At 41.4% G+C, this 24,279-nt stretch overlaps 1 protein-coding gene across 2 annotated transcripts in view; it reads right to left on the bottom strand.

Annotated features, from left to right (window-relative positions):
- Positions 1-1,055: 1,055 nt before the first annotated feature.
- The window catches only part of C2CD2 (C2 calcium dependent domain containing 2), a 38,311-nt gene continuing 15,087 nt past the window's right edge, over positions 1,056-24,279 (bottom strand). Inside the window, exons 5-15 of one of the 2 annotated variants that reach the window (XM_055801969.1) lie at positions 21,876-21,998; positions 21,452-21,572; positions 18,313-18,421; positions 15,237-15,298; positions 12,687-12,826; positions 12,246-12,417; positions 11,365-11,478; positions 8,683-8,810; positions 7,233-7,545; positions 5,451-5,487; positions 1,817-1,947 (exon numbers count right to left, since the gene is read on the bottom strand). In XM_055801969.1, the coding sequence (XP_055657944.1) occupies positions 5,462-5,487; positions 7,233-7,545; positions 8,683-8,810; positions 11,365-11,478; positions 12,246-12,417; positions 12,687-12,826; positions 15,237-15,298; positions 18,313-18,421; positions 21,452-21,572; positions 21,876-21,998 (1,308 nt within the window). In that variant the 3' untranslated portion in view covers positions 1,817-1,947; positions 5,451-5,461. Of the gene's footprint in view, positions 1,948-5,450; positions 5,488-7,232; positions 7,546-8,682; positions 8,811-11,364; positions 11,479-12,245; positions 12,418-12,686; positions 12,827-15,236; positions 15,299-18,312; positions 18,422-21,451; positions 21,573-21,875; positions 21,999-24,279 lie in introns of both variants that reach the window. The other variant, XM_055801967.1, reaches the window with a different exon arrangement.

The raw sequence follows: 24,279 nt of genomic DNA, 5'->3' as shown, positions 1-24,279 counted from the left end.
GATAGTCTGAACTGCTGTACTACCACAGTGATTTTAGGAGGTTACACACATAAACAGTATTTTTAAACAGGCTCAGTTAGTTGCAAGATTTTGTCAGTTCATCTCTTCTACTATTTTCTTGGTAAAAAAGAAACCAACACCTCTCTACTTTTATATTCTTTGTAAAAGCATTTACCAAGGAATCTAGAGTCCATCATAAGTTTTGAAATGTGTTTCTGTTCTTCAGTGACTTTCTATTCGCAAGAATGGTTTAAGTTGAAAGCCCAAATATCTGCTAAAGTGTTGGATGTCTTAAGGGGAGAAAAGGCCAGGGGGCGGGAGAGGCAGTGGGGAGGAACACTGCTGGCAAAGCAGGTACAAACATATCATCCATTCATGTCAGTAATTCAGATGGAATGGATGTTTTTCTTGGCTAAAGAGAACAGGCTTGGTGCTTTGTCCTCAGGAGGAATGTAGATGATGGAAAAGTACAGGTATGCATGAAAGATGGTACCTGTGAAATACTGACATTTTACTCTTCTTAATAGCCAAAACAAGAACTATGCCTTTACTTAAGCCACCAGTTTTTTCTTTTAATTTAAAGGAGCCAGCTGCAATATTTAATGAGGAAAAAAAGTTAAAAAACTCACCCAACCAACCACTCGCCACATGACAACACTGGTAGATCCAGAAACTGAAAGACGACTGAGGGAAGTATTTTTTAAAAAAGCTCTTTTCACAATTGTGTTTTCCAAGATCTCAGTAAGTGTTTGGCAAGTAAATCAAGCTGTCCAGTGAAAAGCATTATAGGGTTAAATATGCTCTATTCATCACTTATTGCTCCTAGCTTTGCATTTGGTATGATGGTTAATATACTTGTCTAACAAGTACTTGGGAGAAGGAATTAGAGCCCCTAAGACAGGTTTTTGCATTAGCAACGCAGCTTCTCACACAGGGAAGAAAAGCTACATATAAGAATTTGTAAATGTTTTGTTTGCGAGTAGATTCAAGTAGACGTTAGAGAAAGTTCTGTTTTTTTCAGGCATAACTTATGCACAGAACATGAAACAATATGCTAGTATAAGTATTTGCATAATTTATTGATTTATGGCTAATATCAAAGGCATCTCTCCACCTACATGGACTGAGCAGTTATTACAGCAGGCTAGAGTTATTACAGTAGGCTATCTTAATCAGCATTTTAGTTCTGCTTCTGAAAACTTACCAGTTTCCAAACCACAATACAAACTGGATCTGGGCCTCTCTTTTTCCCTTTCAGCCTGACTAGAAAAACAAGTTGAGGCTTGTGTTGCTACTATTCCAGGCTCAGTAAGGAAGCACAGTGGTATCTTCTCTCTTTACAGTGGTTCAGTCATATAGCAGGTATGATGTTTCAGTTCTTAGCTCCACATTAATGTAAACTAGGTGCTTACATGCAGGTCCTTCCCACATGTACCATTTCTCATCCTCTCTCATCTTCTACAATAAACCACATGGTCCTTCAAAAGCTGTCACAATACAATTAGCACTGCTTGTATTTAGAGGAGCAACTTTATAATCAGAGAGAAAAAGTGTTCTAGAAAAAATAAACAAAAAAGACAAGCTTTCTGTTTATTCTTGGACCACTGTACTAGTGAACATCACTTTATGCAATTAATCAGTCTTATCTGTATTCTCTAGTACTGCTCTGTAAACAAACGGTCAACTGATGTGCAAGTATCCCATCAGAGAGTGTTCAGTCTTATATGTATGGTTCTGCTGAAGCACCATTCAGTTTGTTCTTGCTTTTGTTTTTGGAAAGGAGCTTTCTGTTCAGAATACGTGAAAGAGTGCCTCCCTTCTTGCGTGTTTCCTCTGACAGTGGCTGCTGCAGGTAGACAAGATCGTTGTGCGATTGACTCATTCCTGGATCCTTCTGATGATGTCGCCGGCGGAAAAAGAGCTTTGCACTTTTTTTCAAAATCCCACCTGCAGAAGCAAACAGCAGAGGTGCAGGGCACTTTAGACAGAACAGGCTGCTTTCCCCTTGAAGCTCAGCTTCAATTGTAAACTGTAGCATGACTGAAGAAAGCCTTGGTCTTAGCATTTCTAGTTTAAACATTGTGCTATTCAAACAATGTTAGAAACCTAAGAGTGTGGTGAATCTAAAGCAAGAACATTGATGGTCCATAACCTAGGGGCCATAATAGTATGAGTTCCACCTTGGAATAAGTGATTCCAGATACTGGCAAATGCGAGCAATTGTCGTGCTTTCAGCCAGAGACACACATACACATACTTACACACTACATGCTACTGAATCCTCTTTGCCCTGCTGTTGATCCAGCTCTCTCCCTACTGAACACCACTGAGAAATTCAGACTCCACGGAAGTATGTATTTCTCTGCTTTTCCTAATTCCATGCAAGTAACATGCAAACTGAATCATGAAAGACTCCGGTAGTTCTAGTTATATGCATATACATGCACATGTACTGTTGGCAGAATGTTCAGGAGAGAAGAGCTCACATACATTTCTACAGAAGCACTAAAGAAAAAAGGAATTTTCCTTCAGTTCTTTCAGAAATTATACTGTTGAAAAGGAGGGAAACCTACCGTGAAACATGCCTATGAGCAACTGAATATTAATCCTCTGATTTAAGGTTCTAAAGTCAATCCACACATCTTGTGGAAGTCTCCTTCCTTACACTTCATTAGTTCCAAATGTTCCTATGTTAGTGGTCACACATACACATGCACAGCATTTGGTGTGGGTTGTACGCTGGGTTCTCACATGTCAAACAGGCATATCCAATCTTTCCAATACAACAAAAGTACATAAAAAGATTAAACTAGAGAAAGCCATGTTACTCTCTGTTGTTTCAGTGATCAAAGGAGCTAAAAAGGAAAGATTAGCCTGTGATGCACAACATGAAGGTGGCATTTTAATTCGAGATGAAGGAGGCTCTTGGTGCCAGAGAACAGTACCTGGCAGCCAACCTGTGTGCAGTAGGCCCATACGAGCCAGACAGCATGTATTCTGTATGAATTCAGCAGCACCACCTAGAGCTAACAATCACAAAGCATTTGCTATTTTAAAATCCTGTTAGGAATAGCAATTCACTTGAAGTAGATTAAAAATAATGTTACATCTGCTTCCAACAGGTTCAGAAATTTGCTCAAATCCCTTCTGCAGTAAATTGTTTTATTTTATCGCATTCCTTCCCTTGATCCCATGACAAACCTGTTATGCAGCCAAGGCAACTGCAGATGTCATCTCAACAGGGACTCGGGACTCATGTTGCCAACAATAGCTACCAATACTCCTCTCTCAGCAAGCTTGGGTTGTTTTTGCAGCCACCGTTCTGCCAAATTCCACCTTCCCTTTCCATGAGCACATGTGAGCCTGATGTGTAAGGCAGCTTGGCTGCAGCTGGCAGGGACACCGCTCTGAGCTACTGGCAAGACTCAGCCTCGTGTCAGTACATCAGCCCCATGTTAAAACAGCAACAGTTCTGTGCAGACTTGGGTAGCGGTGTTGTCCAAGTGGCATGAGCCAATTTGAACAGAGGAGGACCCAGGTAGCAAGCCAACACAGGAGCCTTCTGGCAGTCAGACTAGTATGTGAAGACAGTCATCTTCCTGGCAAAGCTTCCACACCTCGTTCCTGTACCACTAAGAGGTTTCCCGATTCAAATTTCTCAGTTCAGCTATTAATTCCTGTCACTGTATGGCCTTGATTCTGCTTTTCTTCCCATTGCAAATGGATACAAAAAGCAACACAGAAACCAATTATTTCATGCGATACTGTGCAATAGCCGGAATTATGTATTTGTCCTCCAAGGACTTGACCCCGGCTACATGTTATTTTGCACAGTGACAGCTGCAGAACAGGTATGTCCATGGCAGTTCTGTTGCACACAGCCAGATGCTTTTGTTCAGAACAGAGCAGTTACAAACACGTGCTTGGGTTTATTATTTTGTATTTTAAGAACTAACCACTCAGCACCTGGAAGCATATTCTAGCATGTTTTGTCTTGCTGCTGCTGAGATTCTTCTGCTTCCACTCCATTGTGCCCTGTGAGAAGTCAGCTGAAAGCAACTGTAACTCATGGATCTGAATCTTGACTGCTCTCCCATCACCCTCTGATTGATCTTTTTGGCAAAGCAGTACCACTTCAAGCTGTTGTTGACAGCATAAAAGAAACAGTGTTCAGCCCCATGACACTGACAGTTGTTAATATGCAAAGGCTGGGGGGGACTGATGAGGCCTCGCTGATGTGCGGCTTTTGTTTTAGCAGTCAGCTGTTCTGCCCAGCAGTCTTGGCAGCTGCAGCTGAAGCTATGCCAACAGGAGGAGTAGGACAGAAGGGTTTATCCATAAGCAGCTGTTTAGTCCTATCCATTCAGACCGAATTCCCATACTAGGAAATAGAACCAAACCAAGAACGCTGCAAAAATTGTGCCGGTGGCCTGGGACAACTCACTGCAGCTGAAAAACTGCAGGCAGCGCTTCCCTGAGAGCAGCAAAGGCTCAGCACAAGCAGCAGCCCCCCAGCATGAAAGCTCCCTGTGTTTCTGGAGGCACTGTGGTCATTGCTATCTGGAAGCTTGCCACATCCCCACTGCCACCCATCAGTTGCTAACCAGTTTGGTACTTGCTGCCTGACAGTGGCTCCAGCTGTTGTGGAGGCATGCACCCCTGCTAAGGCAGCAGGGTAGGGCAAATCACAAGCTTGGCAATGCTCGTGCTATTTGCATGCTTACTTCTCGAGTTCAACAGGATCCATATGCCAACTCTGCCCCTAACACCAGGAGACAAGCAGAGAGCACGCCAAGAGTGCCATACAGACTGACAGGTCTTCATAGGCTCCTCTGCACCAGTTTACGGTGTTCTGAAAATGCTTGTGGGGCTAGGATCACTTCTGAATCTCGTTTTTGTTAATGAAGTAAGATTTCCTTCTACATCTACAAGGATATGAATAGACATCGCTTCTTTCCATTCCTTCCCAACTTCCAAACCAGTTTTTATCCAGGTGGTTTTGTAAATACCTGCTGAGGTCCTGGCAGCTCTACAAGTGAGGTTAGAAAAGAGATCTAGAAAACTGTAAGCAGCAGGTTTTAAAATAAGCTTTCTGCATATGCACATCCAGTTATGGGGTCACACATGATTTGCATGAGCAGATTTTGATTGATAAACAGACGCTACAGGAATGGGCATAACAGAGAGATCAAGAATGTAGAGCACCCCTCCAAGCCTTCCTTTCTGTCCATTCTGTGTGGCCCACCTGGACAGCATGACCATCAGAAATGATTTGTTACAGCAGACTAGTCTGCTAAGACACCTGAGCACAGGAAGGTAATTTTGGAGGGAGGAAAGAAATGGATGGAGGAAGAAGAAAACAGGTGCCAAACTATGTTTTGCTTCAGTTTTTACAATGAGTGTACCATTGTAAAGCTACATTTTCTTAAAAAAAGACAAAAATAACTTACTGTGTAGGTAATTAATTCTGGTTGGCACAGTAGTCCTCTTAAGTTTATGAAAGGGAATGGTTAAGAAAGAGGAAGTCAGAAAGGTAAAAACCAAAAATATGCAAAAGTAAAAAAAAACCCCAAAACCAAAACCCAGACAGCGCTAAATTTAAGACATTAATACACACACAAGGCTTTTTAAAGCAGAAGGGGTTTTGTTTGCTTTGTTTGAGTTTTCTAGGGTTTTTGTTGTTGTTGTGTTTGGTTTTGCGGTTTTCGTTTTTTAAAGGGAAAGCATTTGACAAAACAGAAACCTTGAGCTATTGAAAGCTAACTGAAGGCAGGGGGTTGAAATGTTTCTCTATCTCACTCCACAAAATCTACTCAGCTGTGATAAAGCAGAGATTCAAGACTTCCACAGAGATATATCCACAGATGAAGAAAGGGATTTGAGTCAGCTTTTTAAAATATTTTTTCAAGATGAGACAGCTCTTTCAAATATTAGAGATACTTTGAGCTTTTTAGCAGTCCAATACTACACTCTGTAAACAGGCTCTTTAGAAGCCTGATCTCTTTGCAACATACTGCACAGGGAAAAACAAAACTAGACAACAGCTCATGTACAAACTTCCATTTGCTTGTTTTAGAATAACATGTTAAAGAAGAGTCCATAGGTTTTGCAATATCTCATACAACTTCCTAAACTTTTCTAGGCTCCAATTGAGACAAATTCTTTCACAAATAACCCCTACACCCACCCCAAACACACCCAGAACTTTCCAATGCCTGACCATCTATGTAAAAATGATTGCTGCTGTACCATCCCAATTTATCAGGTAGAGCTATACAGCTGTGAGGAGGCCGGAAAACCTTGATGCTCTAAGGGAGAGCCTTGGTAAAGATCTCCAGTGTATGCCTTATGTGTGTGTGGGTTACAATAATCTAATAATATTTTGACATTTTGTAGTAAGCCATTTTACAGTAACTCCAGGTAAGGAAACAATCAAAAATAATAAAGCAAAAGAGGGATGGATATGGGCGAGAAACACAATTTTTGCAACTTCAATGTGCAACCCATGAGACTGGTGTGCTACCTGTTCAGGGCACAGCCCACCGCATTGGCTCTTGTGTCAGACTGTGTTTACCACTAAGCCACAAACCAGTCATACAGGCTCAGAGATTTATGGATTTAAAAAGGAAACACAAAGAATCCCAAGACATTTTCAAACTGCAGCTACCATTTTCTTTAGAAAACTATGTATGAATTAAATCAGAGAAAAGGGTGAAACTGTTCACAAGGTAGTTAAGATTTAGCTGTGGTGCTTCCTGAACACACGCTTTAGTGAGGGCGAGCCAGCCTTGTGCTCAGAGATGTGAAGGAGAGGGAAAGTATCAGAAAGCAACTGTGGACCCCTGCCCTTTTTGCGTTAATAATGGAGCTGCTGATATAGCACAAGTCCTTGTTTACAAGAACACAGTTTTCATCAAAGAATTGACGATATGGCTAGCTACTTCTCTCCCAGATAATTGAGTTGAGCTTAAGTGAGCTGCCCTTCAACTTCGAAGGATGAGCCCTTCTATTTCCTGATGGAGGGAAATGTAAGAGAGCCTGACCTGGCTCAGAGAGCCAGAGGACTGCACTCTTTCTGGCTGCTAGTAGGACAGCTTCAATAAACACCACAATCACAAGGCGTTTAAGGACAAAAGTCAGTAAGAAAGGATGAGCTACTACAGTGTTGCATGATACTGCCAATTACATAGAGAAAGAAGTTGTTCTCTGAAGCAGGGGTAGGATTCACATACCTTTAGATTTTTTCATGCTCCCAGTTTCTGAAACACTTAATGAGCTCCCAGATATTTCTTCACAGGTCTGGTCTAAAAGCGTGTTGGTGTCCCACTGTTGGCTGCCATTCTCCAATCCCCAAGCCTTATGGGCACTTTGCTGTGGCTCAGTATCGGGTACTACTTCTGAAGCACCTACTGACAGCTTTTCATCAGAAGTGACTTTTGCAACAGCTTCGTCCACAGTGGAGGGATCTACTTCTTTGCAGGAGCTGTCCATGGCTGCAGCATAGTCCATCATCAGCGCAGCTTCACTGTCCTGAGATAAAGAGGTCTGCCCAGCGAAAATAAGAGACAACACTGACACAAGCCGCTCTGCTGGAAGAAATCAAGTCTCCCTGCAAAAGTTCTTTTCTCTTCTTTACACTTTTACTTGTATTGCTCAGGGCTATCAGAATGCCACTTGGTGCTTCCTTAGTTCTAATAAAGGCTAGAAGCATACAGCCAAATTTTAATCACATTGTTAAAGCCAAATGACTGGAAAACCATTAAGCGTGTGCCTCTCACCTATCCCCAGCCCCTCTGCAAATAACTCTTTCCTACATGTGCTGCTGTAATGAAGTATCAGGATGCATAAACAATCTTTTGGTCCTTTTAAGAAAATAAACATCAAAGCATTTCATCTTGTAAAAGGACTTAGTGTCATCCATATCAGCTAAACACAAATCCATGTAGCCCCAGTGCCTCCATCTCCCATGAGGCTACATCTGGCACTGTGGCAGCCGATTCTCATTTCCCCCCGCCTCATCACAGCACAGTGATGATGAGGGGAGCCATTCCCACTGACTTGGCTTTCACCCAAAGCTCTTTAAGGGTCCCGTGCATAACAGCAAGCCTTGACAGCAAATTCCCTGCAGGCTGCTGATGGACAAGGACTACAGGTAGGCACCAAGCAGCAGATGGGACACTGAGGCTGTGGATGAAGAAAGTCTGGAGGAATGCTATACACCATGTGAGAAAGTGTCTTCTGTCTGCCCTCCCTCTGGAACCGAGCCCAGACGAGTAGAAGATTTTTCAGAGGTTTTGTTTTAACAACTTTGAAAAAAAATAGGAAAAAAAAAATCATACTTTTTCCGTGCATCTTCCTTTCATGGGTGAAACGCAGAGAAGGACTAATTATCTTCTGTTCTCAACTTAATAATTTTTCCCAAATCCCTAATTATCTCATTCCCATCCAAGGATACCATGCATTTTCAGTCAGGCTGTCAAATCTAACAATCAGAAATGAACACCCTCCCCAACAAATCCATCCTGATTTGGCTTAACTTGAAACAGTTATTGAAACAAACAGGCACACAGACCTAGATCTGCAGAGACTGCTGAATAGGACACATTAATTTCAAGTTGCATTTAGAGGAGTAAAGACTTTACAGTACTAAGCATTAGTACAAAGTGTTGTTTTCTGCTCTACCTTGGACACCCCTGATATGATAATGGTGCTTTTCTTTCTAGGAGACTTCAGCTTCTGCTTTGCAGACTCACTTAACTGCCGAATGGCTGCTTCTGCAACAGGATCGGTGCCATTCAGGACCAGCAGTTCTGAAAAGAAAGCATTATTTCAGAGGGAGAAAAGAAAAATGGGATAAAACAGAAAAGGCAGAGTTTGTTCTTGACTTAAAATTCAAAGAAAATGGCAAAAATGGTACAAACACCAGGCAATACAAAACATCTTCCAACTCACTTCCCAGCTATTGGGTCTTGTCTTTCCCCTCTGTTACCCATTCTTTGAGAAGAGGTACCTAAGTTGCACTTACAAAGCCTTGCTCTGAGCACACAGCAGGTTTTGGAAGCCTAGACAAAACATACGACTATTTCCAATTATTTTATAGTCACCACTACACTGTGGTGTGGGTATATATATGTATATAAACACACACACTGTATATACTATGTAGTATATACAAAAACCCCTATATATATATATATATATAACTATACATATATATATATATAACTATATATATAACCCAGAAGTGGTGGATAGGTAGAGCACTAGGTATCACAATCATGAAGAGCCACAGTTTCAACACTGTACAAAACTGCACAGTATGTGCTACTACTTCTTCGGGTAGCTATTTTGCTCTTTTTTCCAGACATCCTTGCTTGGCATTTCCAGATTTGCTATGGCACTATGACGGGATGGGGAAGGCAAAGTAGCAGTCACTCTGCTCTTTATCAGCTGTCTCCAAAGCCTGTAAAGTGCACCCCATTCTCCCCTCCAAACATTGCACAGGAATACAAAATTGTTTGTAGTATATACAAAACTGTTGATTATACTAAATGCTTTTTAGTGACAAACACAATTTATTTTTAAGCATGGCCACTTCTGGCATCTACTATGCAAGTACTTTGGGCACAGCAAATACACACTAATCAAACTCGTCAATCTTGGGAACAAACAAGGCTAAGAAAGTTAACGTGACAAAAATCCCCATGCTGTCTGAGGTGGGCTTTTAACAACAAAAGAACAGAGGCAGCAATGGAACCAATGTTCATTAAACAGAGCAGTGTCTTCTGTTACCGTGACATTAATGCGATAAAAGATGAGGCCTGAATAATTATGCTGCACCAAGTATCTTGGATACTTTTGGAACTTAGAAGTATGTGTGCACAAGGGTTATGCATACCCACACACGTCTGCACACTCATTAAAAACCTCTACTTCCACTGCAAAGCCGCCAGGAACAGCTGAGAGCATCCAGGACAGCATCACTGGCATTTGCTAGTTCTTACTGTTGTCATCACTTAGAACTATGGCACGGCCACAGCATCTTTTCCATAGTGCTTGTTGCTATTTTGGCATGATGCCTGTAATAACCATTACTTCAGTTACTGTCATACCCAATGCTCCTTTGTATTTTTTCATTTGGCTTAAACCTGTTCTAATGAGTAATTCTTCCTGCTATGTTGTATAAACATTTCACAGAAATTCCCCTGCACTCCCATAAATCCACTGTTCATATCAATGTGCTCGAAGTTGTCTTTGGATGAGTTTTCCAGTAAGAGTTTTGTATCTTTAGTATCATAAACAGTTATGAGACTCAATTTAGAAGTCTAGCACTACTTTAACATTTCCCAAACTGGCTTAGTAATACCATGCTGCTTCATGATACCGAGTACCTCTTAGTCTAGAAGTAGGGAAAGATTCAAGTGCTGTTACAGCTATTCATAGTTACTGATTTGTGCTCTTCCACAGATTTCTGCCTTTTGGCCAATGCATTTCTATCTCTCAGCAAGCCTTCTGACTGCACCAGGAGCAGTCTAGATCATCTCCAGATTGTCGCATTTCCACTCAAATCTGCACAAAGGGAACTGAAACCCACACCATGTGCTGTTTGCAGCTAGACTGGGTCACATCTGTCATTACTGTTGCCTACAGAGCTACAGAAAGATCAAATGGTAACCACACACAGGACTGAAAAATATGCTGAAGATTCAGAAGCTGCAGCTTGAAAAGGTGAAATACCCTGGAGTCAAAATCAGATTTAGTATAGTCAAAGTGAATTTATAATTAAAGTTACTATCAATGCCACCTGACGCTCTGGCGGCTCTTCAGCAGTATGCCAGGTGACTTAGGAAGGTGGACCAACAGGCACAGCAAGGTTGTCTATTTGCATTAGCACAAAAACACCCAGTGGCAGGGCTAGGAAGAGAATGCAGTCTTCCTTACATCGGTCCAGCCTCATGCCTTCTTTTCAGACAGAGGGGACTTCACAATGGCCTTAGAATTAGAGTGTCACAGGGTTTTAATTTTGGGCAGTGTCCCTCACGCCTTTATAAAGGAGGAATCTGTCATTCAAAAGAAAAGACAGCCTGGCTTTTCTGCAGTCACCTCCCCCCTCCAAACCACAGCTCACTATTATTTATTCAAAATTAGTAATTAAAATCACTGATTAAAAACAGACTTCTACTGCAAGACTGCTATATCCCTAACCACAGTACTTGCTAACATAAACATCTCAGTGCTTGTTGCAAGGCAGTAGCCATATGGGTTTGCTGTTATTTTAACAAGATTACGTTAATCCCATGTGCAGCAGAGACACACATATTCTTTATCACACATCACATTAGCAGCTTTGAACATTTCTATTACCTGTATCTGAAGACGATAAAGTTTTGCTGACTGGAGCACCATGAGAATGGATAGCTTGAATAGAGAAATCCTTTTCAATCACCTTTACTTTAACTGGAGTTTTCGCAGGAGAATCTGAGGACCAGGGTTTTTTATTATTTAAACTATTCAAGACATTTATTATGAAATCAGTAAGAATTTATTATACCTATAATGTTAAAACCTGCTCAAATCATAAGCATTTGAGAAAGTTGTTTAATACAAATTCTCAGTGCATGCTTTATGGTAACCTGATTCCAAAAGACCTGTGAAGTGTGAATGTATTGGTTTTAAACATTCTACTGTAAGATGCCAGACAACACCCACTTAAGTAAAAGATCTGCTTTAATAGCTTTAAAGAATGTAGCTCTTTGTGAGACTTCACAGAAAGACTGTTTACAGGTTTTGCTTTCGTGTTTATCCCAAGAAGAATCGGACAAGCTACTCCTGAAAGACCTACTGAAAAAAACTACTTCGTCACAACATGATATCGATCTTCATTAGAGATTATAGTACAGATCACAGTTAGAAGGCACAGGATGGTCTGCCAGCAGTAAACACTCCAAGAGCCTGATACTTTTGTCATGCGGAAAACCATCCACCAAAACCAAGTTCTTCTGCATTATCACTTTGCTGTGAGGCTTTACAGTGTATATTAAAAGGAACATTAACCACTCCTCTTGTAAGGACAAGGTTTCTTGAAAATTAAAAACTCTGATTCTGAAGAATACAAATAATGTCCCCCCTCCAACATATCAGAGAAGTCTGGACAACAATGCCTTTCCTTACATCCCACCCCTGCAACTTCTCCTGGTCCCCACAGATAACCCCAAGAGAACACAGGAAGAAGTGGACTTCCTCACCTGTGCTCAGTGGAGACGATCTCCCTTCTAAACGAGGTTTGGTTTTCACAGCAGTTACAGTAGTGACAACAGTCCCACAGGGCATCACAGTGCGATCCTTTTCTATCTTAGTGGCCAGCACTGGAGAAGAGACTTGCCACGTCTTTAATTCATGGGGTTCTATAAAAGAGAACTAGGAAGACAAAAAATGTTGCCTTAGAACAGTCAAGCAAGGACACTAATATTTCTAGCTAGTACTCCTTTAACATTTTTGCTAATGTTCAAGAGCCAAACAACTAATTCTTTTGATAGACACAAACACCGTGCAATCTGAATATGCTGCTCTAACTCGCCCACAAATTACACTGTGCTGTGAGTGACAGTCCGAAGCAGAAGACGAGCATTTGCAGGTACTTCCCAAAGCACAAGATCCACTGTAAAACCATCCAAACGCAGTAGTACCTCTGCACTAATGGATCCCAGCCGGGGCCCTGGCTCTGGGCTGCTCTCACCGGCCCTGCTGTTCAGTGCAAAGCTTTGCTGGCCAGAAGGTTGTTTCCTGAACAAGTCTAGAGGTACAGTCACCTTTGTGGATAAAGGACCTTGAAGAAATAAAATTTACAAAATCAGCGTATATCCATGCTGTCAGTATGTTTAAGGGTGAGAAGATGGGAAAGGAGGTGGAAGAACACAGGCAGCTAATAGCAAGAATGGGTCCTATACCATGGGGCAGAAACGTGGGAGTTTTCACAGCTTTCTTTCCATTTTATGACTATTCCTCAGCCTGGCCTAATACTGCACAACAGGAAAGAATGGAGACATGAAATATTATTTATTTGCCACTATTTCTGGCCATTATTTTTCCCTGTATACACAGAATGTTTAAAGGAAAAGAAAACATTTAGAAATATTACTATTAGATCCTTGAACAATCTCTGTAACCGGTTACCTGCATCTTTCATTTCAGAAAATGCTCTGGATTCCTGGTAAACTGGTGCATCATTAAGAATAGCCTCTCTTAATTTGAACTTTAATGCAAGTTCAGCCATTCTCTTGCTCTTCCCCCTACTTTATTAGTACTAGACTGCAACAAACCATTAGCCGAAGTGCTGCACAATTTCAGAGATGAAATCCCAGTTTTCTGCAAAATTCAAAAGACAAGTAGAGATCTATACTATATTCACACTACTTGGCTCTCTCCTCATAAATATGATGCTACTTTTGCGTTTTCTATTCACATTTTTGGGAAAAGAACAGCTAAGATGTTATGGGGGGAGGGGGAGTAAGACAATTCTCCATACAATCAGTTGGGACCTTTTTCTTCAGGAAACCAGGCTGGTAGTTACACTCTCAATAGGATGTGGAACATTACTGGTATTGTTTGAAAGACCCATTACTGAAGATGCTTAGGTACAGGCAAGACTAAACATTGTGCAAGAAACAATATACATTTGCTGACTATATATAGATCCCATTTTTTTGTTAAAAATCAAAACCCAGCATCCATATCAGAAAAATTTTTTAAACATTTGCTTACATTTGACTTCCCAATCCCTCCAATAATCGCAGATCGTATGCAAGGTATTGCACAACTTTGTATATAAAAATTATTAAACATAAAAATAAATACAGTAAACCAAACAAAAAAAAAAATCAAACACAGTCCACTTGGCTATATTACTTACTAGCCAAGGCTTAGATAAAATATTATTGCCTAATAAATTACTGGCCCAGCCTTCGTCCACTATCACAAGACACCATGAGTAAAAGCACATATTTTTTAATCACTGGGTATGAAAAGCTTTGGCCCATACCTTGTAACTCTTTCCTGAACTAAGCTGAACATACCTGATAGTACTAAACCACAGAGAAATAGCTGAGTGTCAAGAACCTGAAATCTGACATAAGAAGGAAAAAGCAAATGGATCCAAGAGGTGAAATACAGTTACTATTTCTAGCTCCAGCAAAAAAAAAAAAAATCAGCAAAATAACATGCAGCATATATGAGAACAATTTATGATGTGTCATCACTTCAATAAAGCCCAAGTAATGAAGTACTTGCAGCAAGTTTACAAAGCTCATGAAAACACCTCAACGTGCTCTCTGGTCTCAGCACCCATCTACCTCTTACCCCCACCAGGAAGGTAACACTTCTCCAAATAAACCAAATGCAATAGTTCAGCGAAGGGGTTTTCTTGCCACTGAAGGCTAAATGCAAACTGCAACAACAGAATTAAGTAGTAAAAATGTTTCAGCCCCCATGTTTTACCTTTAATTCAATATAATCAGAATTAGTGTGTTTTATACCTGGTAACTGCTAGGCAGCCTCTGGGGCTTGAAAAGGAAGGATTTAGGATTAACACTCATGATTCCCCTTCAGCCACAGAAAGACCTGGAAAGCTGAAGTTGAAACCAACACTGCTCACGGTGGATCCGTTAAATGTTTAGAAGGCTGAAAAATTAGGATATGAGCATATGGAAGACTCAGTATGTCTACAGTCTAAAATGAAACAAGGTTTCTATGTAACCTTAACTCAGAGGAAAACAGAGATGTTCTCTCTTCTGGCCATGACTACAGATGGAAGTAATGGGGTATATGGGCAGCACTTAACCCAGGTCAATCAGTGTTGTCCAAGAACTCCATGATTTTCCATGGATTTCCACTCTGGGACCTACATTTGAAGATAGGCTTACAGAGTTTAAAAACATAAACTTACATTATAAATTTTCCCCAAGCTGCCTGTTTCATACAAGTTTGGCTGGCTATTTTTAGCTGATCTCTCTTCCACAGCTGTTCTTTCCCCCTCCAGCTGCCTAGAGCCACGCTTGAGGCATACCTGATTTCACTACCAGGACAAGCTAGCAGCAGACATCTACGCTTTAATGCAGGTTCAGAAATCTGACAGCTTCTTGTTTGGCTGTACAGCTGGGTAGAACTAAAAGAGGACTTATGTCAACATTTAGCAATGCTCACAAGCTGAACATGCAAAAAATTTCAGTTTTAATACTTACTATCCAGTTTTCCATCTTCTACTATTTGCAGTTGCAATGCTTTTGATTTGGCACTTAGTTCACTGTAAAGTAAATGAAACTAATGTTAGGTCTTTGCAAGCGAGCAGATTTTCCTTTCCACGTAGGTTTTCCCCTTTCCCATTCTGGTTGCCAATACCCTAACTTTTCTTGGCCCACACGAAGCCAGGCAGCGCTAAACCTGCGTGCATCGTATCTTTCTGACCTCAGGCAAGACTGACTAAAGGGATCACAGTCAGAAAACCATGGCCAAAGGAAACTTTGATTTCCTAAGATTTCAGAGGCTTTTCACCTCCCCAGTAGCTGACTAACACTGCCCTTCAAGCTGATATTGGTCCTTAGTCTGACTGCTACACCACAACAGTAAGAGGCTAGTTTTTCCTGGCAGGATCAAATTTGTAAGACAAGATGCTGGAACAGGTCCAATCAACAACCCATTCAAAGCTGTGCGGTATTGTGTGAAAGTAGGAAAGTGTCCTGCAAAAGCAGGATAGATGCAAGTAAATAGATGTAGTTACAGTCTTATGTGAGAAGAGTCAGTATTACTTTTTCAAAATAAGACTCAAGGATGTTGCAAGATAACAAGAGCTAGTTTCTGTGTGACAGAACTGATGTGAACTATTAGCAGAATTACTGGCATATGTGGTACTTCGTAAGATGGACTACACAATAGATACAGACCCTTTCCTCTAATTGAGACAGTGAAGCAAACTGGGTACCTACTGATGAACCTTTGAGTAAAATTTGATTTTATAACCTTCTCAGTCAGTGTACTGCCAAAAAAGCTTAAGGGCACGCACATAGGTATTTTATTTTTTTATGTCTCCATTTCAGGATGGTGTGATCTTGGTTGCAGGTACCCCACTGCCATTAGATGCTGTGGGACACCATCTATGTAGCAGGTTGTAAGCTTTTCTTTGCCGCTACCATCCTCTCCCATACCTCCAAAACTTGAAAGGAAGCACCTTGATGATACTATTGCTGCTCTTCCCATGAAGCTAAAGCAGAGCCTGACACAGTGGTCGGTACACTGGCGTTCAGACTGGTGGGTATTCTCATTTTTGGAGAAAGAAAAGGATGGGGGGTGGGGGGGTGGCATGGGGATGAACTTGAAAGAAGGTTTGCAGCCAAATCTTGATCATTTTTCTGTAAAAGTCCCCCAGCTTACCTCATGCACTTCTGAAAAGCAGTGCGGAAAACCCAGCATTATCCCTAGTGTCAAGGCCAAATTCCAGTCAACTTAATCACATCCTGCCTGCCCTCTCTCTGCACTTTTAGTTGGAAAGGGTATTATTCTTACAAACTTCCTGTCTGAAACTGCTGGGAACGTGTCTGCTCTGCAACACCAAGCACGGATGCTGTTCTACCAACAGATGGCTGAAGTGATTCACAGCCCCAGTGGCTGAAGCACTTTAGAGATACTCCAGAATAGAAAGCTGCTACAGAAAGGCATTTTTTCCCCATTCTCACTGTGGAGAAGAAATTGCATCATGTTAATCCTTAAGTCTTGATGGTGATGCAGCACACTGTTACAGAAAAATGTTGTCTGAGCTGTGGCTTTCCACAAAAGCTGTAGGTCCTCGTAACTAAAATCAGACCTTATAAGTCGTTGGACTGTGCATGTCTGTAGGAAGAGAGCTTTCTAGCTGGGTTTTCCACTTGACAGCAGGATAAGAACCAGGTGCACATACCTCCCTCAGACAATATAAAAAGGTAAGGCCTTTCGGTGGTGTTCCAATTTTTTCTTTGCTGACTATAGTGATTTCTAATTATTTCCACCCACTGCAGACATGCAGAGAGGTCTGGTGTTCTCCAAGTCCTGTACAACTTGTGATGACTGATCCTGGTGTCTTCCTTTAAATCAAGCAGCCCCTGTCACTTTTCCCCTCAGCTCTTCTGTTTCTGCAGTGCACGCTCCACAACACTGACAGGCGCAGTCCAGCAGACTGCACTGAGGAGGCAGGAAAAGATCTGTGCACTCCACAGACAGACCTCCTTCAAGTTGAGAAGAAGCACACAGAATTGTACACCACTCTTTGAGGAAGAAAGCACTTGGCACAGACAGGCAAAGGTCCAAATACAAGCTCAGTTCCTTGTAAGCTAAGGAACGGATACAGTAGATGTCAGGCTGTGACTAGACAGTGAAGAAAAATGTCACAGGAAAATAAGCAGCATTACTCTCTGAAATATAAGAAATGTAACCAAGAGGAGAGAGGAAAGCTACAGAAAGAATCAGAGAGACTCACTCCACTGTGTGTGAAATGCCTCACACATTAATATCCTGATAGAAAAAAAAAAAAGCAAGCAGTATCTACAGTAGGTTGTATGGCAGCATCTCCACCCCATTCCCCTGGGAAGCTGCCTGCCTGTGTGTGTGTGTTTAAAGCCACTAGAGAAACATCCCTCTGGTCCACCCTGCCATCAGTGATTCCCCCTTCTTCAACTCATACAATACAGAAGCTAGCAGATATTTCTGCTCTGCTGCTAGAAAGTGGAAATTAAAATAGTTTTAGAACTGCTCACTTTTGACCTTATACACAGAAGCTGTGTGAATCACTGAATACCGTGCAGGCTGCCCAAAAGTCCCACTTGGCTCTACAGAAAAAAAATCTACAGTTAGTTTTACACTTCCTTTTTAATCACAGCCACCATTCTTTTAGATGGTCAAATTTTTTGCACATTCACATTTGCCACTCAGGGAAGGGAATGGAGAGACATCAGATTTCCTCAAATGCAGTGTTCAAGGTAAAGTGACTTCAAAACCTTGCCAGTGCTTTTTTCTGGCACTGTATGAAAGCACAGGGTGATTTATTATGCCTGTTACTGCTGTCATTTACTAGAACCAGATACCTACCAGCAAAGACCTACAGACCTATTTGATTTCATATGCATGCAGAAGGTAATTAGATATCCTGAGGTCCCTACCAGCTCCAGATTTCTCTAAGGCCACCTGACTGGCTGTATTTCAAAATCCCATTCTTCTTTGAAAAACCTCACATAGTTTAAGTAAAAAAAGATGCTTTACTATAAAAGTATTCTCAGTACATAAGTTACTTACAAGATAAACTCTTCCTTCCAAAAGGGATTTGCAGCATTTTTGGCTACAGAGCTGGAAAACTTCTGCATAGGGTCATTCAACTGAACTATACATGCAAGGTTTGTGCTGCCTGTAAGGGCAAGAAAAGAATATCCAGTTATTAATGTTCCATCACCAAGAGGTGCGCTTACTAAAAAGAAAGTGAAGAACTCCCTTTCTTAACATACTGTGCTTTGCAACAGACTACTGCAAACACTTTCTCACCTGCCACAAAATAAATTTCTTCCCTCAGTTTGTATACTGTCTACATTAATGGCAATGGTCAAGATTGCATCATTGTCTTATGCACTGTTGTTCTACATAGTGTGAAACATGATAACCCGACTTGAATTCTGGCATGAAGTAAAAAAGTACAGGCATAAATGAATCAAAAAGGATGGGGAGACAGAATGAACAGCAAAGAGCCGGCAGTGTGGGTGTGTGGTGGAGAGGGAGTAAAGTTGCTTTCAGCTGCTTTAAAAAACCCAGAAATTTTCAAAATTCCTACTGGCCACAGTCACAGTGGTTTCTTTGGACATCAAAGCAAGCTTTTTCTGCTAGCCAGTGAATGTTGACAGTGGTGTTAATTAACAATGGCTTTATGGACTGCGGTTTTTAACAAGTTCATGGCATTTTAGAGTACTGGTGCAGAATTATCTCTACCTTGATCTTGGAATTTGATAGCACAGCAAATTGGCATATTAGAGCAGTTATATTGCTGCTCCAAGGGGAAATAGTTTGCACACCGTGTTCCCCTTAAAACAATTTCTTTTGTACAACTTTCACAGCATAAGAAACCATTTCAGTCCCACCAATTGAAAACGTCAAGGAAAGTAGCAAAAAGCTCAGTATCGACTGTGTTAAAAGCAAACAAAAGATATGCTGTCTCCAGTTCTCCAGAAGAATCTAGGCTTATATTTACTATCATCAAGTCTCAGTTGTCCTCTAGTGGTGCATCAGGGCTGGATGAGGCACAGAAGCACAGAAGCAGCTTGGGCCTGGCAAGGTTATTAGAGGAGATAAAGCACTGTGTATTTGGGATCCAAGCTAACCCTGGAGTAAGTAGTTTAGCTGCTTTCACAGTGAGCTGAGCCTGGGTTAATGAACCTGGGGTGTTTTTTTGTTAACCCAGCCATATGTCACTGCAGCCTGCTCTGGCTGCCAGCAGCGCTCAGCAGCCTGGGGCAGAAACGCCTGTATAGCTCTGCCTGAAATTACACTGGAGTCACTGACCAACTGATACTGAACAGGGTATTTCAGCATTTCTGCCCCACACACCCTGCTGTATACAGCTAACAATTTTTTCCTTAACAGCAGAAATCACTTTTGCCCTAGATGATACACTGTGGACTGTATAGTACTAAATCTAGGATAATCTTTGTTTACATACACAAACTAAGGAGATAAAAATGTGCATCATCTATAAGCAGAGACCAGTTCTGCTACTGGTTACTCGCCGGCTGAACTAACATATCTATGGGAAAGCCACAAGCTCCTATAAACCATGTCAGCATCCATGGTTTATAGGATGATAATGATCAAGACACATACAACTGCCTCTTCCCAACCCTCAATGCATCTATGCAGGTTAGTCTCAGAGTTGCAACAGGATAATTAATTATTGCGGCAAGACAAGGCCAGGAAAAGGGAAGGGAGTAAAAATTAAAAGGCAGCAAGCCATGTCCAGAAGCTAGCATCTTCCCAGCTACACAGTATTTCCACTGGATTTCAAGTGTAACACCTAAACCCCACTATGAAGCTTTATTTCTCATACGTAGTTCCAAAGCGTTCACACTACCAGAGTTGCTAGGGAACCACCAAAATCTCTCCATCTCCTTTTAAAACATCAAACGGTGATTTTGCCTCCCAATATCTGGGTTCCCAGAGTACAGCACATTAGTTGTCCCCTCTTGCTCTCATTTTCAGGGAGGGGCCAGAGATGTCCCATAAGATGAACTTTCTGTTGTATGCACGTAAAGGTATCTCATGACTTTTAAATGCAGCCCAAATGATTTGCTGTTTTGAAAAATTTAGTTTGCACTACAAAACTGTAGAGTAGTAACGAATTCTGAATGACTTTTCCTGCAAATTATAGTTTCCAGCACAGCTTTATTTATATAGGACATTTCACTGTGAAGAGTTTCAGAACTGCTTTAAAAATAATCTGTTTTTTTAAAAAAACAGTCTGCAGAAAGCTTTAGGGAAATCACTTCCAATGAGAATGACCAAAGCAGCATTATGCAAGAGTCTAGGGCAGAAACATATTATATCTAACTAAAAAAATGAATACAGTAAGTAGGATATATTTATCCAAAACCAGTGCCTTGCCCCATTTAGCAGCCACAAGCTTCCATTGAAAAGACTGTTACAGAATTGTTAGCGACCATAAATAACAGAGCCTCAGATTTGTATTACTGCTGACGAAATCTGCAATATGCTTGCTCATGCCTCAATCAGTGATGGAGGCGTGCTTGCACTTGAAGAAGTCTGAATACTTGCGAGACAGGCTTGGTGCTTCTTTCAAAAAAACAACACTGCAACTTCACTAGGCAGTGACCTCCTTTTTGGCTTCACTCTCCACTTGCAAGAGATACTCCCTCCCCTACCCACACACGTACTTTATTAAGGGGAAAAAATGCCTGACAACAAAACACTACCTTTGAGGAGAGTTTATGATAAATCAGCAAATTACTCAAAAGTAAGAAAAGCAGCTGTAACAATAAGGTAATATCGAACCAAACCAATGTCATCACTAACAGTTAATGGAGAGCTGGATTTCAGCCCCTCATCTTGGGTACACCCAAAGTGGTAACTTCTAGAAATTGAAGCTAAAATCTAGAAAATAACCAAGCAACTTTATAAATTGGTCATTTCAACTTCTTGTCAACAATGATGGATTTGTTTACAAGAAGATCAAGATGTCTAAATGCTCAAATAAACCAACACATACACAGTTTTGTACAAGCATGACTAAGTCTGTTTCTCCGAGTACAGCAATTTCTTACATCTTCTTTTGAGAGAAGGTTGTAACCCAAAGCTTCCAAATTATTTCAGCCACAAGGGGAAAAAAACCCAACCCAACCCAACCTGAAAATGAGCAGCATTGCACGGGCTGTATTACCTGCAGCACTGTGATCAGTTAGGTTTACCGCGATGTTTTTCACCAGCAGTTTGAGTTCATGAGCCCTTGGAGGTTTAGGCGGACTAGTGCCCTGAGGGAGAAGGCTTATGTTGTGTACATTCTGTGAAAAGCAAGCAAAACAAGAGGGATCACACATATGCAAATACAAAGTACTTTTAGTTTCTGTCACGTTGATACAGGGAAGCAGACATGCCATGGGGTGTAACATCAACAGGTAGCCACATGAGAGTTACGACCACAAAGGATTCACTGCCAAAGGCTATGTTGTTTCAAAGAATGCATTCCACTTGTTTCCAATCACTGAATGGTGTTAACTTATTTATTTGTGAGTCATGAACATATAATTAAAACACTAAGCAGAAGGACACTTTTGTCAAAAGATTTAGGTAGGATTAAGACTTACCTGAACCTCCTTTATATCTGTAGGCCTTGTACTCAACACTACAGATGGAGAAACCGAGCTAAAGAGGTTCTTCAAAACATCTCTGAGCGTTTCAGATATTGCACACGTCCCTGCTGCCTGTCCCTAAGAGGAAACAAACAATCACGTTTCTCTAGACTCAGAAGAAAGAAGTTAAGGCAAAACTTAATTTGGTATACTGAAACCACCAAAGCTATCAACCATTTACTTTTTCAGACACAGACATCGTTTATGTTGCCAACAAAATGTTACAAGAGATCATGCAAATAATTACTTAAATTCTTATATTATGCATTAAATGAAAACTAGAAATACACACTGAAAAAGCCACATGCTCTTCTGAGAGTTAGGAAGGCACAGCTATTAGCCACAAAACCAAAAGTTTCATTAACAGTTTATATCTTGTGATGGTGTTTTAAAGTTTTTGTATTGCTTTGCACTCTGAGAGCAGATCAGGTCATCAGATAAGCAGATCGGCACTGTTCCACTGATTTAATGGGAGTTATGCCAGCTTGCAACAGCTGAGAAGAAGCTAATCCTGTGCCACGCTAAAAAAAAAAAAAAAATACACTATAGCATCCCTTGGAAGTATTCAACCTTGCTGCAAAGTGCACTGTATGGACAGATACCAGTCATGCTGCTCTGGGGGGACTGACCTGTACGTTTGTCCATTCAGAAATCTCATGGCAGTCTGTGCTTAGCACCACTATCTCTGAAGGATCAGAACAGACCAGATTTTGCTTAGACACACAGCTTCACACAATTAACTGTAAGGTGTATGAAGATGGTGACCCACCCCTGCCCTCCCTGTGCTCCTGGAGAAGCCTGCTTCCCATGTCATGCTCCTCAGAAAGTCTCTTTGCTCAGTTACCTACAGGGAATGGATTTTTAAATTAAGCCATCACAGAAAGGGCAGTCTGATACCCAACTGCTCTGAAGATAGCACAGGAGAAATCTCAGTGAGGTTTCTTTTCTAAAGACAAGACTGAAGAAGGAGACTAAGACCTGACCTAAGCAACAGAAGACCTATCCATCTTTTCTCACCTGATACCACACCTGAGAGACTTCACTATTACAGAGCAAGGCTTTAAAGGAAAGGGAACTGATTGACAGATGCAGATACAGAACAGCTGGAGAATGAAATAATCACATAAAGCAGAAAAAAGGTACCCTTCCGCATGCCGCTGTCTGACGGGAGCTTGCCTATAACCAGCATGCCATGGCCAGCAAACAGGCCCTGCTGCAAAGACAAGGTACACTGGTGACAAGGACACCTGAGTTGCACAGCAGGGAGATCCCACAGGGGACTGAAGGCCTAATCCAAGCAGACAGCTTTGATAATACTACGGCTGTGCACCATCAGCTTTCAGTGCTACCTGACGCACGCTGCTGCAGCCACACAGCACAACGAAGCTGCGAGGCAGTAACAGCTGAAGTCTCAAACAACAGCATCTCTGCCACCAGGGCAGAGCACAGGCTTTGCTCTGCCACTCTGGACACCCTGCACCACACTCCCCCGTTGCAGACAGCTCTCGGCAGGAGAGGCAATCTGTCATTTCTAAAGCCTCCAGTCCTTTCTCAGGTGTAGAATGATAGCACAATGACTTCTGCACTCCTAAAGGTATGCTTGCAGCTTGCACAACAGGTCAAACAGACTTGGAATAACAGCCCCTTCCCAATTACCCAAGTGTTACAGAAACATTCAGGGTGTTTGATAAAAATCCCAGGAATGCTGTATACAGAAATCCTGTTTCACTGCCTTCTTACCCAAGTGCCCTTTGATGACAGGTCGCTACAGTTCAAAACATGCAACAGCATCGACCAGTTCCACAGAAACTCTTTCATTCACACTGTGCTCCCTCGAACAACCACCAAGGAAAGAGACAGTGACAGATTTCTACAACTTGCAGATAATACTCTTTTACTTTTAAAGTCTAAAGCTATCTAAAGCCTCAGTATCAGAAATTTCATTACTTAATGTTGTTTAAATAAGCAAATAAATCATGGTTAGTTTTCGCTGTTTTGGAGGTAATTTCTCTCCCCTGTCCTTACCTAAACACTGTTTGATGAAAAATACTGTCAAATTCTAAAATCCCAGCTGCCTCTCGCTTGGACATCAACACAATCTGACATTTGCTGTTCATGGTAACAATAGCAACAATAGTCAAGTCATTTGACTTCTACTCATCGGTATTTTCTGATGTTTCCATAGTTATTTGGAAAGGGCTTTCGTTAAAGAGCCTCCTGTCAGCCCAACCTCATTTTTAGCCATCCTTACTTGGAAAGTAATGTTCCATCACAACACCCTCTACAAGGAAAGCCATAATGGCTTAACTGCCACTCAAAAAGGCTTCAACCAACGCATTTTACATGGGCTAGGGGAGTA

Source organism: Falco peregrinus, chromosome 4 (assembly GCF_023634155.1).
Source record: "Falco peregrinus isolate bFalPer1 chromosome 4, bFalPer1.pri, whole genome shotgun sequence".
In the NCBI taxonomy this organism is placed as follows: domain Eukaryota; kingdom Metazoa; phylum Chordata; class Aves; order Falconiformes; family Falconidae; genus Falco; species Falco peregrinus.
The sequence above is the reverse complement of the archived record's forward strand: the minus strand, read 5'-3'. Positions and strand labels throughout refer to the sequence as shown.